The sequence below is a fragment of the Squalius cephalus genome (assembly GCF_949319135.1).
Source record: "Squalius cephalus genome assembly, chromosome: 23".
NCBI lineage: Eukaryota > Metazoa > Chordata > Actinopteri > Cypriniformes > Leuciscidae > Squalius > Squalius cephalus.
In genome coordinates, this window is record NC_137144.1 from 13921222 (window position 1) to 13937999 (window position 16778).

At 38.2% G+C, this 16778-nt stretch overlaps 1 protein-coding gene across 2 annotated transcripts in view; it reads left to right on the plus strand.

Annotated features, from left to right (window-relative positions):
* Nucleotides 1-16778, plus strand: part of otud7a (OTU deubiquitinase 7A) — a 77397-nt gene that overhangs the window by 43383 nt on the left and 17236 nt on the right. For both annotated transcript variants that reach the window (XM_079859475.1, XM_079859476.1), the window contains exons 4-7: nt 9315-9497; nt 10002-10220; nt 14638-14739; nt 14910-15037. In XM_079859475.1, coding sequence (XP_079715601.1) covers nt 9315-9497; nt 10002-10220; nt 14638-14739; nt 14910-15037 — 632 coding nt within the window. The remainder of the gene's footprint in view (nt 1-9314; nt 9498-10001; nt 10221-14637; nt 14740-14909; nt 15038-16778) is intronic.

Sequence of the window (16778 nt, forward strand, 5' to 3'; positions counted from 1 at the left end):
CTGATCCAGCATTTATTCTCTATAAATCATGTCATAGAGTGAATGCACTGAACCAGCTATTTTAGATGTTGCATAAGCAATCCTACTATCTAATGTGCATTTAAGGCCCTCTCTGAGAACTGTGTTGATAGATAGCTGTTGAATGCTTATAGCAAGCATGTTCCTCAGAAAATAGATCTAGGATCAGCACCTTCCTGCCCCAATCTATCATAGCAATTGCAAAAAACCCACAAGACTGTTCTCAGATCAGTACTAACTGCTCTACTGTGAGGCACTTCTGTAAAAACAGTGAGGCTGAGGCTTGTTATTCAGAATTAGCAATTTGTTAATGCTCTTTTAATGGCCCCACCGCTGACATTTCACTGAAACCGAAAACAATCCTGCCTCTAACAAGCCGTAGTTGTGAATGAAAAGGTTATGAAGTGCCTTCAGTCCTCCCCCTAGATCCCAAATAAATGGCTCCGCTGCAGTCAAGCAAAACATGCTTTGTATCCGAAAAAGCTTGGGGAAAACACCTCTTTCCACATGTTTATGGCTTATTAGGTCTAAAAACAAAATGGTGATTTTCTCCCAATGTGCTGTTATGTAATCCGTATCATGCAAAGCTTATAAATGCGAGACGGTTCCCAGAAAGTGAACAGCAGGAAGTCCTCATCATCCTGCACATGCGCTTGAACAGATCAAATGTCGAGAACCTTTCACCTCCATCTCCTTCATACGTGCAGGAAGAAGTGGATCTATTGAACAGGAGCATGTCCGCCATCACGCACACTCCAAGTGTTCACAAAGCACTGCACGGACCGTGATAATTATGTAACTTGCACTCAACAACCTCTGCATATGTCTGCAATGCCCTGTTTGTGCCGCCATGTTGCTATTATTACTAGTAGGCGTTTTTGCCGCTGGACGTTTTATTTGTGGCCTGTGGAATTGTTCATAGCTTCTGAAAGTCTGATCACAGATTATTTGGAAACACCCACAACACGCCACTAATGGTTTCTGTTGCTCATGCCACTTGATGCCAGCGGTTTGTTCACTTCAAGTCACTGTGAGTGTGAACAGCCCTTTATTGGTCCATACTAGAGATCCAGGCACTCTGTTTAAAGCTGACTGGAGTGCATCCTAGCAAACACAGAACGTTCTCTTAAGTCTAGTCCCAGGCTAAAATGCATGTTTGAGCTGTTTTAACTGAAAGCAACTTGCACTGACAGATCTTAAAATACTGTTTTGTTTTGTCTCAAGATGCACACCAGTAATGTTTTTTCTAAGACACGTTTATAAAAGCTGCTTAAATGCCCTAATTGAACTAAGGCCTAATCCTGGCTTAATCTAAGCCTTGTCTGTGAAACAGGGCCAACGTGTGCAAAAAAAATACAGGAATCATAAATCCATGGGTTTGATTCCATTTCCTTTCCTGCCGCCTCCGATCTTGTCTTCCTCAAAAAAGACAGGTTTTGGTTTTACAGACGACTTTTTGAACGTCTGCTTGTTGAACTTCATCTTGTTGTGCAATCCATCTGGATAAAGTACTATGTTCCTGTTATCAGGATTATTGTGCTGGTATGCTTCTGAGTAAACTGAATTTTTTTTTCGATAGAAATGAAAACTAGGTTAAAAGAGGGTCACCGTGATTTTGCCAAGTAGGACACGCAATGGTTCCCTCACTGTCTGTGTGACATAATTTTCGTCATCAGGAGGAAGGTGCCCATGCGTGAGTAACTTGAGCGCTTGAAAACAAAGTCCACTAGATAGTGTGCACGGTCCAAACGCGTCTAAAATCAAAATGAAATGATAGGTGAATAACACTGATGTAGAAGCACCTTACCCTGGTTGTAAGCCTTAACTCAACATAAACTGTAAACTTGTCCCTCAAATCTAATTGGTTGATTGAAATGTTGTTGCAGGATCAGGAACATACTTAGTGAATTTCACGTACTTGGTGAAATCACGTTCACCGTTAAACGAGACAAGAATGCAGTCGTACAATGTCTGTTTCAGTTCAACCAATTAAGACGGACACTGCATTTCCATTAATATCCTCGGGACAAATCCAGTTGCAACATATTGGACCTCATTCATGAAACACAAGCAGAAGTTTCTGTAAAAACAATAAATTCATTGCAAGAATTTACATAAGAATGGTTTTACACACAGTTTAAACAGAAAAATACCTTGCGAACTAACTATCAGGAGTAATAGCATACAAGCAGGGATGTTAGCTAGGCTATTTTTTTCAGTAGCATGACTAGCCTAGCCTAGCTGTTTTCAAAATAACGTTTACAGTAATAAACTTTTTTTTGCTAGTAATTTGCCTTTTTATGCTAAAAAGAAGTGTATTTTCTGTGCCCAAGTGAGCTGAGGAAATAATCAAACTGGAAAAACAGCTGGGCTTGTCATGCCACTGAAAAATTTATAGCTAGCATAACTGCTTTTATGCTAGTTACTCCTGATCAGCAGTTTGTATGTCAGGTGTTTTTTCTTTTTCAGATCTCTTAAGACAAACTCTAGAGATTCACTCTCATAAAAATGTCTCTCTTTCCCAAGTAGCATTGGGAAGTCTGATCTTTTTGATGTGCTGTCACCCTTTCTGACATGCTTTTTGATTTTTTAACCAAAAACATACAGCTGTTTTTTCAAGTAAATTCTTAAGATATATAAAATATCTGTATACGGTATACAATATCTGATATTTATATAATTGAATACACATTGCCCCCTATGTGAAAAAGAAGTGCACATAATTGTATTGAGTGTGCACTTGTAGTGCACTTCTAATCCTAAAAGTACTTGTAGATATTATAATATTAATTAAATGAAAGACCACTTAAAGGGAGTACACTCATGGCTGTTTATGAAATAGGCCTATTTTTTCACAAGGGAAGCTAACATACCTAGCTACTTTTTGTTAGCAACTTGTAGTGTTGTCTAGCTACATACCAAATATGAGCTTAACTACTGTAAAAGTGCACTTAGTAATACATTGGTCTTGGATTTCGCACTGACACCTGCTGGCGTGGATGGTTGGCAGTATTGCTGTGCGTTTGCTAATGGTGCACACCAATCCATGTACTTATGCACTATTCTATGCTGTTTTGTAGTATAAATAGTGAGAGTAGTGTGTTCACATACACTATCTCAAAAGAAAAGTTGCACTTTAAAATACCTGGAAGATGCACTTAAAGGTGCTCTAAGCAATGTCACGCGTTTTTTAGGCCAAAACATTTTTGTCACATCCAGCTAACATCTCCTCACCATCCGCTAGCTGCCTGTCCCCCGAACACACTGTCAAAAAAATGCGGTCTCTGTAGACAGCCCAGGCTCCACAAATGGCAAGAAAAACAAACTGGCCCAGGCTTGGCCACGAAACATAACAAACAGTGTTCCAGCCAATAACCGACAAGAATGATTTGGGGGTGGGGGTTGGGGGGTTAGTGCTCGTGCACATGAAGGGGGGTGTGGGGAGTGGAGGAGAGAGAAGCATGAAGAGTTGAAGTTAGCTAGAGAGATGTTCTAGACAACGACTAACATTAAAATTGTATATTCTTGCGAATTTTGATATGGCCGACACACGACCAAAGAGACGACGTTCCGATGAACAAATAAAGAATAGGGAAAAGGAGAAGGAACGCAAAGTCCCGAATTTACATTGGAAAAGTGTTCAAAAGGTGGCGAGAATTCCGCCGGCAGAAGGGCTTCTTCCGACATTCAGGTGGCTCTGTTTTTGCTGGACAGGTGGGTAAATCCAGTTTGTTTTTTCTAAATGGTTCATGACTGTTTCAGGAAACACGGAAGGGAGGGGGAGGGGACAGGATGTGGGGAGGGAGGGTCGAGCTAGCCTCCGTTATGTTTGACAATACTTCGAACGTCAACAAGAAGTGACGTCACCCAATATCGCTTAGAGCACCTTTAATTAACCGGAAAAAAACTAAGTATGGAATGTTGGACACTTCATGCACTCGACTGTCGCAGCTTTAAATACATCAGACTCCAAAGGCAAAATAACCTTATCCAATTCACACATTGTACATACTAGCGCATAAGTACATAGTTTGGAATGTCATTTGTCGCAATGTCGCAACTTAAGTGTTTTTAGCATGTCCCGAGCATGCTGGGAAATTCCGGCGGGTGTTGCTTCTCTAATACTGTTATAAAGCTAATATATTCACAACAGAAATCGTACTCTTTCACCTTGACAAGACAAATAGTTGGAGCTCTTTGATAACTAAATTTCTACCAAACCTCACAAAACAGCTCTCAGATCAGATCAAAGATCTGCCACAAGGCTCAAATGATCCTTGGCTGTGTGTGTTTAGGTCGGATTGACTGATTGATTGTGGCAGTGGAATGATTTGTCCCTGGTTGTTAGCGCCACTCATCATTAACACGTCATCCCACCTGGCTGTCGTTGCCCTCCAACGGCTCCCTGCGGAACCACCGTCACAGAAGCTGTTGTGGAAAGCTGAGTGGGAAGGGCCTCGGCGTTTCATCTCAGGCACAGGCCCTTTGTGTGGTTGTTCTGGGAAAAATGACTCAGTCGACACTGGCAGACATTTTGGTATGAGAGTCACTATTGAGATAGAGATTACATTTCATGATGGCAATTCAACAAGACCCATTAGAAATATTTAAATTGAAAATTCTTTAGTTGTGTCACCAATGAATCTACATTTGTGGTTTGTGAGGGGTGTATTGTATCACCCTCTAAAGGACTGATAAGGTATCACAACTGCTTGTTTTATTTCTGCAGTATGTACTGTATACAGAGCATAGTATGCAAATATTTCTATATTTCTGTAGTACGCTACTGTTTGAAACATTTGTTGTTAAATAATGGGTTTTACATACTATACTAGTTGAATACAGTGTATAGTATGCAGTATGTAGTCCGCTTAAAGATTTTCATAGTGATCGTCGCTGTGAGATATTCGGTGTGTCGTCCCTTCACATCACATGGGTGACTGACCATTCGCACGTGTCACTGTATTAACAAAGTCTCCCCAACGTAGATAAAGCGGAGTAGCAGATTAATGGGAAAAGAAAAGGTTAATTACTGAAGGAACATCTTGCAGAAGGACTGCGAATGTCCTCATTCATTAGCGAAGACACAGACGAGCACCAAATTAGAGTTGTTCAGTTGTCCAGTTCCATTCTTTACCTGCTCATTTTGTCTTGTTTGAACAAGGAAATTAGCACTGAAAGTTGGTTGTACTGCTTTAACTTTGAATTACAGCCAGGCCCTTGCAGAATATATAATGTAATATAATATAGTGCTATAATTAGTGCTGTCTAATCGTGATAAATCACATCTAACATAAAAGTTTGTAAATATATATATAGACACATATATTATATATTTACAAACTTTTACTTTAGATGAGACAAATAATCAATTTGACAGCACCAAATATAATATACTATAATATATAATATAATAACAATAACTAAATATAACATGAATATTATATTTTTATTATATTCATATTTACTAAAGCAGTACAGTAAACAGTGCAAAATATTATTAGAAATAAATAGTATTATCTGAAATATATATATATGAAAATATAAATTAATTTTATTTATATTTTTTTTATATGTGTATATATATTTAATTAAGTAAATAAGTAAATGTAAATAAAAGTAAATTGTTAAAAGATACACACACACACACACACATATATATATATATATAAACTCAATACTCAAGTCTCAAGCTCACATATAAGGATAAGTTCAATATCATTATTGAATATTATTGAACAGAATTGAACAGGATGTTTTCCTTTAAAACCCTGCAAACCTTTTGCTGTCAAAGCTCCCAAGGGTACTTGTTTAATTAAATTGTGTGCTTGACCATGTTTGGAACCGGAAAACTTTCAGCTCTAGAATTTAAAAGCACTGATTATTGACATATTTTATATATTTATGTGGTCTGATTGTACCCGCAATAAGTGATAATGTCTACAAAATCAAATTGTACACCTAAAGGACAGACAGAGGAGTGATAGTCAACAGGAAGCTTCCATCCACCGCCTTCAGCACATTGATTGAGACACATAATGCTTAGTAAACCGCAAAACGCATGTATCAGAGGTGCTGAGTGGTCATTCGATTAAACCTTAAAATGTCTTTTAAAATTTCAGGCTGGTCAGAGGATGTACAAATCCATAAACTACAATGAGATTTGTATTGATTGATGTGGGTTCTGGTGCTACTAAGATTACAGTGAGAATGTAATAACCCTGTTCAGACTGCCAGATAGAAATCTAGCCAGTTAGCAGGAAAATGTATGCTAGGCTTCAAATTATAAAAGATTTGAGTTTTAGTAAGATTTTATTTATTTATTATATTATACTTGTTTTTTAATATTATTTATTATATAAAATACATCGTAAATTATACATATTTCATGTAATTAAATTAGTGCTGTCAAATCGATTAATCACGATTAATCGCATCTAACATAAAAGTTTTTAAATGTACAGTATATACAGTACTGTGCAAAAGTCTTAGGCATGTTAATATCCCCACCCCAAAAATGTCTCCAAAAATGGTTTTAAGTCAGTTATTTATATCTTTTGCTGTAGTGTGTCAGTAGGAAATATCAGTTTACATTTCCAAACATTCTTTTTGCCATTAATTGTAATAATCCAGTGAGATTTGTGTATGCACAAGGAGTCTGACAATAGCCGGTATGATCTGATCTCACCATCATCGAGTCCGTCTGTGATTACATGAAGAAACAGAAAAAACTGAGACAGACTAAATCTAGAAGAACTGCGGGAACGTCTCCGAGACGCTTGAAGAAACCTTCCTGCAAAGCTACAGTACTGTGAAAAGTACTGGCACTTGTGTTAAAATGCTGTAAAGTGAGAATGCTTTCAAAAATAAAATCATAAATTGAATTTATTTATGATTTAACTTCTAATAACAAATCCAAATCAATATTTGGTTTAACGACCCTTTGCGTTTAAAACAGCTTTTGTCCAGGTACACTTGCGCATAGTTTTTCAGGAAGCTTTGCAGGAAGGTTTCTTCAAGCATCTTGGAGACGTTCCCACAGTTCTTCTGGATTTAGTCTGTCTCAGTTTTTTCTGTTTCTTCATGTAATCACAGACGGACTCGATGATGGTGATCATACCGGCTGTTGTCAGACTCCTTGTGCATACAGAAATCTCACTGGATTATTACAATTAATGGCAAAAAGAATGTTTGGAAATGTAAACTGAAATTTCCTACTGACACACTACAGCAAAAGATATAAATAACTGACTTAAAACCATTTTTGGGGTGGGGATATTAACATGCCTAAGACTTTTGCACAGTACTGTATATATATATACTATATATATATATATGATTAATCGATTTGACAGCACTAAATTCAATCCATACAAATTGGGGTCACTGGTCATTAACTTTGATGTATTTAAATATATTTTTAATATTTACATGAAAAATTACATTTAAGCAACTTTAGCATTATAAATGTGCAGTTAAAAATATATAGACATTTAAATATATTGGACCTGTACAGTGGGTATATAAAAGATTGTGTAGTATATTATATAGTATAAATTATATAAAAAGTTTACATTTTTCATTATCTAGGAATATAGGTTTTGCTATCCTTGCAGGGACATTTGGTTTCCACAAATCCTGAAACACACACACACACACAGGCTCTCGACGGTTAGAAGGACCTGTTTCTTTGGTCCCTGCAAGGCCTTTGGGTTACGGAGATAAGACAGTAGCTGGAGGACATGGAGGCAGCTGTGTTTGTGCGTAGGAGTCTTGAGGTGACTGTCATTTCACATTAGAGGTTTTGGCTTCTGTGTCTTTCCTGTGATCTTACTCCAGTTTTCCTTGGTATGAACTTTCTCTATTTCTGAACACAAAACGAACTGAACAAAAACACATCTTTATTGTCATTTCATCAAGTTGTCTTTACTCAGAGCATGCTGGAGAAAAAACACAAGCGTTTTGTCTCCCTTTATTATCAGGCTTGATGTGAAGCTGAGCATCATTGTTTAGGGTTTGTGGCACTCGTGTTGGCAGATGATGTAATTGGGATTAAACTGAAAAGCCTTATGGGAGTTGGCAGGAGTACACAAACAATGGCTTGGGGAAATGAAAGAGGAAGACCAGGCAACGTTCATTAACAATGACCTCCCATTTAGTGGGCATGAAAACATTGTTCTTGATTTTCGATCCAGGCAAGACAAGTCTTGTAATATATTTGCATATTTATATTGTTGACAGCATTGCTTTACTTATATGTATGTATATATATATATATATATATATATATATATGTGTGTGTGTGTGTGTGTGTGTGTGTGTGTGTGTGTGTAATACTTAAATGTATTATAAGCATTATAGTTTTATAGTACCTTACATTATTATAATGTTCTGATGTCTGATTCCACTTCCTTTTTCCTTGTAAATTGGTGTAGATTAAAAATCATATTTTTTATCAGTGTTAACAAAGGACTAATTTTGGGATATTTGGTGCACAGCATGGTTTGGAGTGTGTGTGTACTATTATCTCATCAGTTTTATTGCAGATTAATGTGGCGCTAACAAACTACGGCCCTCAAGGGGGCGATATTCTTAATTTGTCTGAATTAATAAACAGGGTGTGCTGTTGTTGAGTTAGCTAACTATGGCTGCGTCTTGATTGAGGTGCTTTTTTTTTAATAAGTATCTACTTAGTGGCCTCTAAAAAATGTACGTTCTATATAGTATGAATGTAATCTGGATGTACTACATTCGGCATGTTTTCATTATCATGTATCCTACCAGTGTGTCAGTTGCGTTGCTTCACTGTCATTCACAAATCCTCTCCAGTGGCCTCATGGGATAGTAAAGTGTATATGCACACTTCAGAATCTCACCGGAAGTAGTAGGTCATCCAGGTACTTTTTGCCTACTCTTTTATACTGTGAATTCTTTCGGACATACTTCTTGTCACATGTTTTTTCACGGTCTTTGGTGTTTTATGCCCCCAACGTCGCCTTCCAGGCAGCGAGGGGATGGGTAGGTTTAAGGTTGAGGGTAGGGTTAGCTGCCTCTAAGGAGCCATTGGGGGCATAAAACACCATCAAGCTTTTTTCACCTACTATATAGTAGGGAAGTATGTGATTTAGGATGCAGCCTTTAACTTTTTCTGCAAGATTATTTTCTTTGCTGCTCTGCCATGACAGTTTTCAGTTTGACCTGCAAGAGAAAATGAAAAGTAAGACCTTTTACGCTTAAGTATTACTATATGCCCACCATGTAGTCATGAATTCTGTTGTTTGTCTGTGGTGGATCAGGTAAAAACTGGGACCTGAGCGCCGCTCTCAATGACTATGAGCAGCTCCGGCAGGTCCACACGGCCAACCTGCCCCACGTCTTCAATGAGGGCCGTTTCTACAAGCAGCCGGAACGTAGCGGCACCCCGCAGCACATCAGCAAGCCTGAGCAATGCCCTCAAAAACAAGAAGACAACACTCAGGGTTAGCAGAGCTCTCTATCAGATCCTCCTGTTTTTACTTATTGGTGTGTTTTCTCCGTATTTTCTCTTGTACCAGTTTAATGTCGTCATGAAATGAAAAGTCACCTCATCTATTTTCTAAATACGTTATTTATCTGATTGTGAACAATTCATCTATGCATGTGTAGCGCCCCCTACCTGTCTTTCTTGTAAGTAGGACAGCGCTCCAGATTCCTTAACAATATGCCTACAGATGTTGAAGTTAGGCCCATCTGGTGTCACTAAATGACAATTTCCTGTAGAATATTATAATAAAAATCTATACTCACATATGCTTAAACTGTCTGGTATAAACTCTTGGGAAAGAATAAAACTCTTTGAAAGTACCAAAATGTAAATTTTTATAAAATAAATAAAGTCAGATTAGTTCATATAAACAAATTAATACTATGTGATTCATTCACAGGAACATTTATTAAGCAAGTGAATCTTTATTTCTAATCTCTTGCCCCTCTCTCTCTTCTAGAGAAGCGTCTGTCTCGGGGCATTTCCCATGCCAGCTCTGCCATCATGTCTCTGGCGCGGCTGCAGGTTTCAGGGGATTGTGGCAGGGAGCAGTTCCCCCTAGAGATGCCCATCTACACATTCCAGCTGCCCGACCTGAGCGTGTACAGCGAGGACTTCCGCAGCTTCATCGAGCGCGACCTCATCGAGCAATCCACCATGGTGGCCCTGGAGCAAGCCGGTGAGCCACAAACACTGCGCTCAGATCAGTGACGGAGCGAATACAAAGCCTAGCCTTTCATTACAGTGATGATAAACACAGGTTTATGATCAGTACTAATGTCAGCTTGGATTGCACAAGATTAACTAGATTGTTAGAGTGAACGCAACACAGCAGCAACAGAATTAAACTAATCCCTGATCTTGGATCAACTGCAAAGCCAAGCGGACCAATGAACAAAAACATGCACTTACCAAATAACATAGCTCATGCCAACACCAAAATTTAAGATTTAAACAGATAGTTCACCCAAAAATTCATCACTTTTTCTTCAGTGAAACATAAAAGGAGAAATTCTAAAGATTGTACTTACAAGGATGGGTCAATGACATGTCTCTTATTTAAATGTATTAATTTATCTATTTTAACTTTGTCTATTAGGCATGTAGTACAATCAACATGCACAAAAAATAATAATAATCATAAAACAGGAAATTATATCATAGAAGACCCCATACGGACCCCAAAGTCAATAAGTCTCTTAAAATATAGGATAGTTTTATGAAAAGGAAAGGTTAGTTCAGTTCAGTAATTATTTTTTATTATAATTATAATTGGGGATATTTTGGGGATATTTTGGGAATATTTAATTTAATTTTATCAATCAATAAATTTCACTAGAAACAAACCTTGTTGTATTATTTTAATTTAATACTGTGAAGCTGCTTTGATACAATCTGTATTGTGAAAAGCGCTATACAAATATACTTGACTTGACTTGACTTGACTTATAATTTAAATGTAATATTAAATTAAATATTTTAAAAAATTACTTTGGAATAGATAGGCTAACTTTTTTTTTTTTTTTTTTTAATGATTAAGATGCACTTATGAAAAATATGTTTCATTTCCCTAAATAATTACACCACTTTGCATTTTTAGAGTCATTATACTGAATCCTTTCTTGAAAATGGTACAAAACCATTATGAAACCAACAAAGTTTCTAAGAAATTGGCACATGTGTTTTAAACTAGATTTAAACTACAACCCCAAATCCAGAAATGTTGTGACATTTTGTAAAATGCAATAAAATCAAGAATTATTTAATTTTTATTTAACTGACAAAAGTACAAAGAAAAGATTTAAAAAATGTTCACTGCCTATCTTAATTGTATTTTGTAAATATAAACAAACTTTTGATTTTGATGGCTGCAACACACTCCAAAAAAGTTGGGACAGATGCAAAATAAAAGTGAAAAGCTTATAGAATATCCAAGTTAAACTCTTTTTACACAGTCCACAATAAGTAGCAATAGGTGAGGGTATTGTGATTGAGTGTAAAAGTGTTCAAGCATCTCAGTCTTTGCAAGCAAAGATGGGTCATGGCTCATGGGTCCCAACTTTTCTAGATTTGGGGTTGTATATAGTTAATTAGCTAAAGATCAAATATTACAAGGATGCAATTCCAGTCTGAGCAAGCAAAATAATACTATAGCAATATGTTAACTGTTTGGAAATGGCCTCGGGACTTTGGAAATGCTTTTGGACTGTGGGAGGAAGACCCTGTCCCAAGGGAGGGCAGAAGGGCTGAGGGTAGAGGCACTGACGTTCCCTCGCGGTGAGCTTTACCAGCTTCAGAGAAAAGAGTGGGTGATAGGTCAATGCCCAGTGCAAACCGCCTCAGGGCCGAGAGCTTGCAGAGGACTATTTACTCTGCTACTGCTTGCCATGAAAAAAAAAAAAAAAAATTCTTGGTGAGCTATATGTAAAAAGTAATAAATACCTTTTCAGCTGTATAATGTTAGCGTACCTAAAGACGCCACCCACACTGCTGAGAGTGACTGTTAGATGTGTACATTTGTACTGCACACTTTCCTCTCAATGACTAAATAAACACAGAGCAAAAACACAGCGGTGAGAAAGCAGCAGTTAAGAAAGCATCTGATCATAGTGAAGAGGATATGTTTGCACAAGCTCTGCAATTCGGCACTCCAATAAAGTCACGTTGAGTTTATTTAGAGACCACTTGATTACAATAGTATGCTTTAAAGCAGGGATGGGCAACTTCGGTCCTGGAGGGCCACTGTCCTACAGAGTTTAGCTTCAACCCTAATCAAACACACCTGAACAAGCTAATCAAGGTCCTCAGGATTACTAGAAAGTTACAGGCAGGTGATTTTTTCAGGGTTGGAGCTAAATGTCAGGTTGGGGGTGAAGGAAGAAGCGAGGACTCAGGTGCAGAATTGATGGGCTTTATTTTAAAAATAAAATAAAACAGGAACAAACAAAAACTACCCCGAAGGGGAAAACAAGACAGACTTGACTTTGACTCGGCTTGACTTGACTTGACGGCAGGGAAACACACAGTGTAGATACGACAACGAACCAGCACAGGACTGCAAACACAAGGAGAATAAATAGAGAGAGCAAACAAAGCAGGTAACGAGGGAGGACAGGTGGGGAAAATGAATCAATAATCAGGTAACAAGGTGGGCGGGGTTAGACAATTGACAGGAGAGCACATGGCACAAGGAAACACATGACAAGCCATGTGCTCACAACAAACAGGACTAGAACACAAAACGAGACATGAACACGCAGCTAGTGAAAACTCATAAGCCACGTGTTCACACAAAACATAACATGAAAGCACACAGCCAGTGAAAAACTAGCTGTGTGCTACACAGCACAAGACAAGAAAAAACACATGCAGACAGAAGAGCGCGCGGCTCGAGCGAACTCGAAACCGCGCGCGCTCACGTGACAAGACAGAGCGCACGAGAACGAGCGAAAGCTCATTCCGTGCGCTCACAAAAGAAAACAAACACGCGGAGCATTGATGTCCGAATCCCGACACAGAACCGAAATCTAACTAGACAGACATGTCGGGATCCAAACACCATGCCCCGCACATATAACAAGGCACATAGACAAGTGAGTGCACGGCCCGAGCGCGCTCGGAACCGCACACTCACACAGAGACGAGACAAAACAGGGAGTGTCAGAGCTCTGTCACAAAACCAAGAAATTAACTAGACCGAAGTGACAGAACCCTGACACTAAACTCTGTAGGACAGTTGGACCGAAGTTGCCCATCCCTGCTTTAAAGCAAGCAGCTATATATTGTATTGTATTATATAACATTATATAACATGTCTCTTTCAATTAGAATTCCAACCTAAATTTCTACTATAAAGCGCACTCTAGTGTGTTCATGTTTTTACTCATGTCTGACCTTGATGGACAAAATAATGCTTCGCAAAAAATAAAGCACAAGGAAGCACAAAAAAATGAACATACAGTACACAAGAGTAAATACAAGCAATAGTTGGTTGTTAGTCGCACACACTAAAAAACAATGTTACTCACATGGAGCAGAAACAACCCAATCTCAGCGTCCGTTTTCAGGCCTTCCCGCTGAGGTCTCTCCAGTGCTGGAAAGTTTTTCTAAATTTAACCCAGGTCCTAAAGCTCTTGCCTGATCACGACCCTTCTTTTTCCAGTGATATTCCTCTGAGCTTTTCTCTTTTGTAATGTCTCTCAGCAATCTCTCTTTCTACAGTCTTCAAATCTCCCAAATCTCTTGCTCAGCTCACTTTCATCTCCCATTATGAGTAGACACGCCCCCTACTGCTGATTGGCTACAAGTTTGTTGTGGCTCTCGGTCCAATCCACTTTCAACAGTTTCTTGCAAAAATCGCTTACTGCACATTTAAAGGTAGGATAGGCAATTTCCGGAGCGGCTACCAATAGCAAATTAGCTTTGAAAGCAAGAGATCCCTTCAGAGCGTCTCCAAAGCCATGCCTCCTTTAAAGCACATGAACGCACACAGCAAAGTCTGCAAAGCGATACGAGATGAGAGACAGCGTTAAACTACCACATGTTTCAAAGCACATAACATTTCAAATAATAATGAACATAAACAACTTAAAGATCTCTATCCTGTATCATCTGACTGCTGCAGATTCATTTCAGCATTGATAGTGTTGATATAGAAACGCAGTCGAGTCACAAACCGCTCTGAGTATAATGTCATGGGTTTCCATATCTTCAGATGACAGTAGTTATGGGGTGAATGCAACTTAAGCTTGTTGTTTTGGTTCAGGAGGAACTATAAAAGGTGTAAAAAGGTGGCTAACAAAAATTCGGACCGAATGCAATGATTGGACAAACTTTTATGGTCCTACGTCTTCCACAGATAATATATACACATATAAATACATTTAGACCTCTTAACCTAGTGATTGCTATCAGGGTGTGAAGAGACTTTCAACTAGCATAACAAAAAAGTTTTTTTGAACAAATTGCCTACCCTGCCTTTAACTAAAGAAAATTGCCAGTAGGCCTATGACAAGTAACTTTATAAAGTTTAAGACTTGAATGGTGTTTATTAATCCATGTTTAAGTAATTTCAGTGTGTTTAAACCGTTCCGTAGGTCGTTTGAACTGGTGGTCCACCATGTGCTCCAGCTGTAAGAAGCTATTACCGTTAGCAACAACAGGAGACGGCAACTGCCTTCTGCATGCAGCTTCTTTAGGTGAGACTTTCACAATTCACTTTCATACTCACATGTCACATGTATTACATGAACACATGTAACATCTGGAAAGAAGAGAAGTGTTCAGTCTCAGATTTTATGTGATGTTCCTTTAATTAGAAATACAAGATACATATGGAGTTGTATGTCTGACTTTCCATGTGTTCCAGGAATGTGGGGCTTCCATGACCGGGATCTGGTGCTGCGGAAGAGTCTGTATGCCATGATGAAGAGCGGAGCAGAGAGAGAAGCTCTGAAGAGGAGGTGGAGGTGGCAGCAGACTCAACAGAACAAAGAGGTTGGCAACTATCCAGCTAACAAGAATATGTTCTAAGAAGTTTTGAAAATGTTACTTTGACTTTTCTTTGAACGTTCAAAAAGTCCATTGTTTCTTGGTTATGCGAACGTTCGGGCGAACATTACATTTTATAATTTTGGAAACATTATGAGAACATTACTTTTGAATGTTCTCTGAACATTCTGAAACAAGTAGTAATATACATTTTTAAAAAGTTATATAAATATATATTTTTTAAAAAGTTCAAAAGACGAACTATGTATAAATAATGTTTTTGTGCTAACGTTTTGAGAACATTATTAAAGACCAGATAACTTCTTATGAACATTTAAGTTACTGGAAGAAAGTTTGTTCATAAATCTCTCTCCAAAAGTTATGAGCAATTAAAAATATCTCTTAAATCCCTCACACAAGGGCTCAGCTATGCAGTACTTTGTTGTTGGTCTGTCTCATTCATTTATTTTTTTTATTTTTTTAACAACGGGCGCCAGTGTTGCCACCTTGTGGACAAAATAATTGTTGCAAAAAAAATGATAATCAAGGTGTATGTGCGAGAAAACGCTGGCTGCGCACATGTTATGCCAATGTAGCCTAATATATGTGTGAAAACTGAGGTGTACTTTGGGAAATTTTGCTTTTTTTTAGATAGTAGGCTATAGCTGAGAGAGGACAGGAAGCGAAGTGGCAGAGAGAGGGGGGCGGGGTTAAGAAAGGACCACAAACCGAGACTTGAACTTGGGTCACCCGAAGCGCAACATCGCTACATGTCGGAGTATTGCCTTTCCCTGTCAACATTTTTTAATTAATATAATAAGCATCACCATTATAATTTTATTTCTGTTCTAAATGACTTCTTCTGTTATAGATATCGACAGTTATAAGAGAACAAAATCAAGTCTTTCCTTGACCCAAATTTCTTGCGCCTACCCATTTTGCACCTAGCCAATTACAAGTTTTTGCTATTTTAACATCTGTTAAACAAGGCCTCAGACACACAAATAATACTTTTAACATTCAAAACATATGCTAACCACAAAGGATTTAAAAAAACCTTTTGTGTAGATAAACTGCCACTTCCCTATACTGTACCAAATAGCAGCACTGCATGTTATGCTATTACTGTGTTCGTGATGGTTTTTGTCGACGTTTACATTCCTTTTAGTTCTCGATTTGTTTCCTTAGCTGCCTACTTAGATAATACAAACTCAATAAATGCACTTCTTGCAAGTACTTTGGTAAGAAGCTGCCTGCCAAGTGAGTAGCGTAAACATTAGCCTGCAGTTCATAATGGCTTTCCCCATAAACACCCCTGCTGATTAGCTTGTGCGTTTCCTCCACAGCTTTTAGCGTAAGAGCTTATTGCTGTAACAGCATACCGGAGGACAGACAATCAGCAGTGTGATCGATAGCAGATCCTTGAATTTTTTATTAGCGGTACTGTTTTCATTGTTCTGAAGGCCCAGAGCTCTTGAATCAGCTTTTGCTGAATGAGGATCACTGATTAAAGTCGTATGAAATGAGTGGGTGTGGATGGAGTGGAAATGTTTGTGCGCATATGGGAGTGTGAGAGGTGGATGAGTGTGAACGAGTGGGTGTGTTTCCTTTAGAACTTGTGCATATTGATGCCACTGAGATAACACAGGGTAGAAAACTGAAGAATTAAAAGTGCATGTGCAGAGGAATTATTTTAAATTTTTTGAATACGTTCAGAGGTGTTTTCTTATGTTTACACAACCTTCTG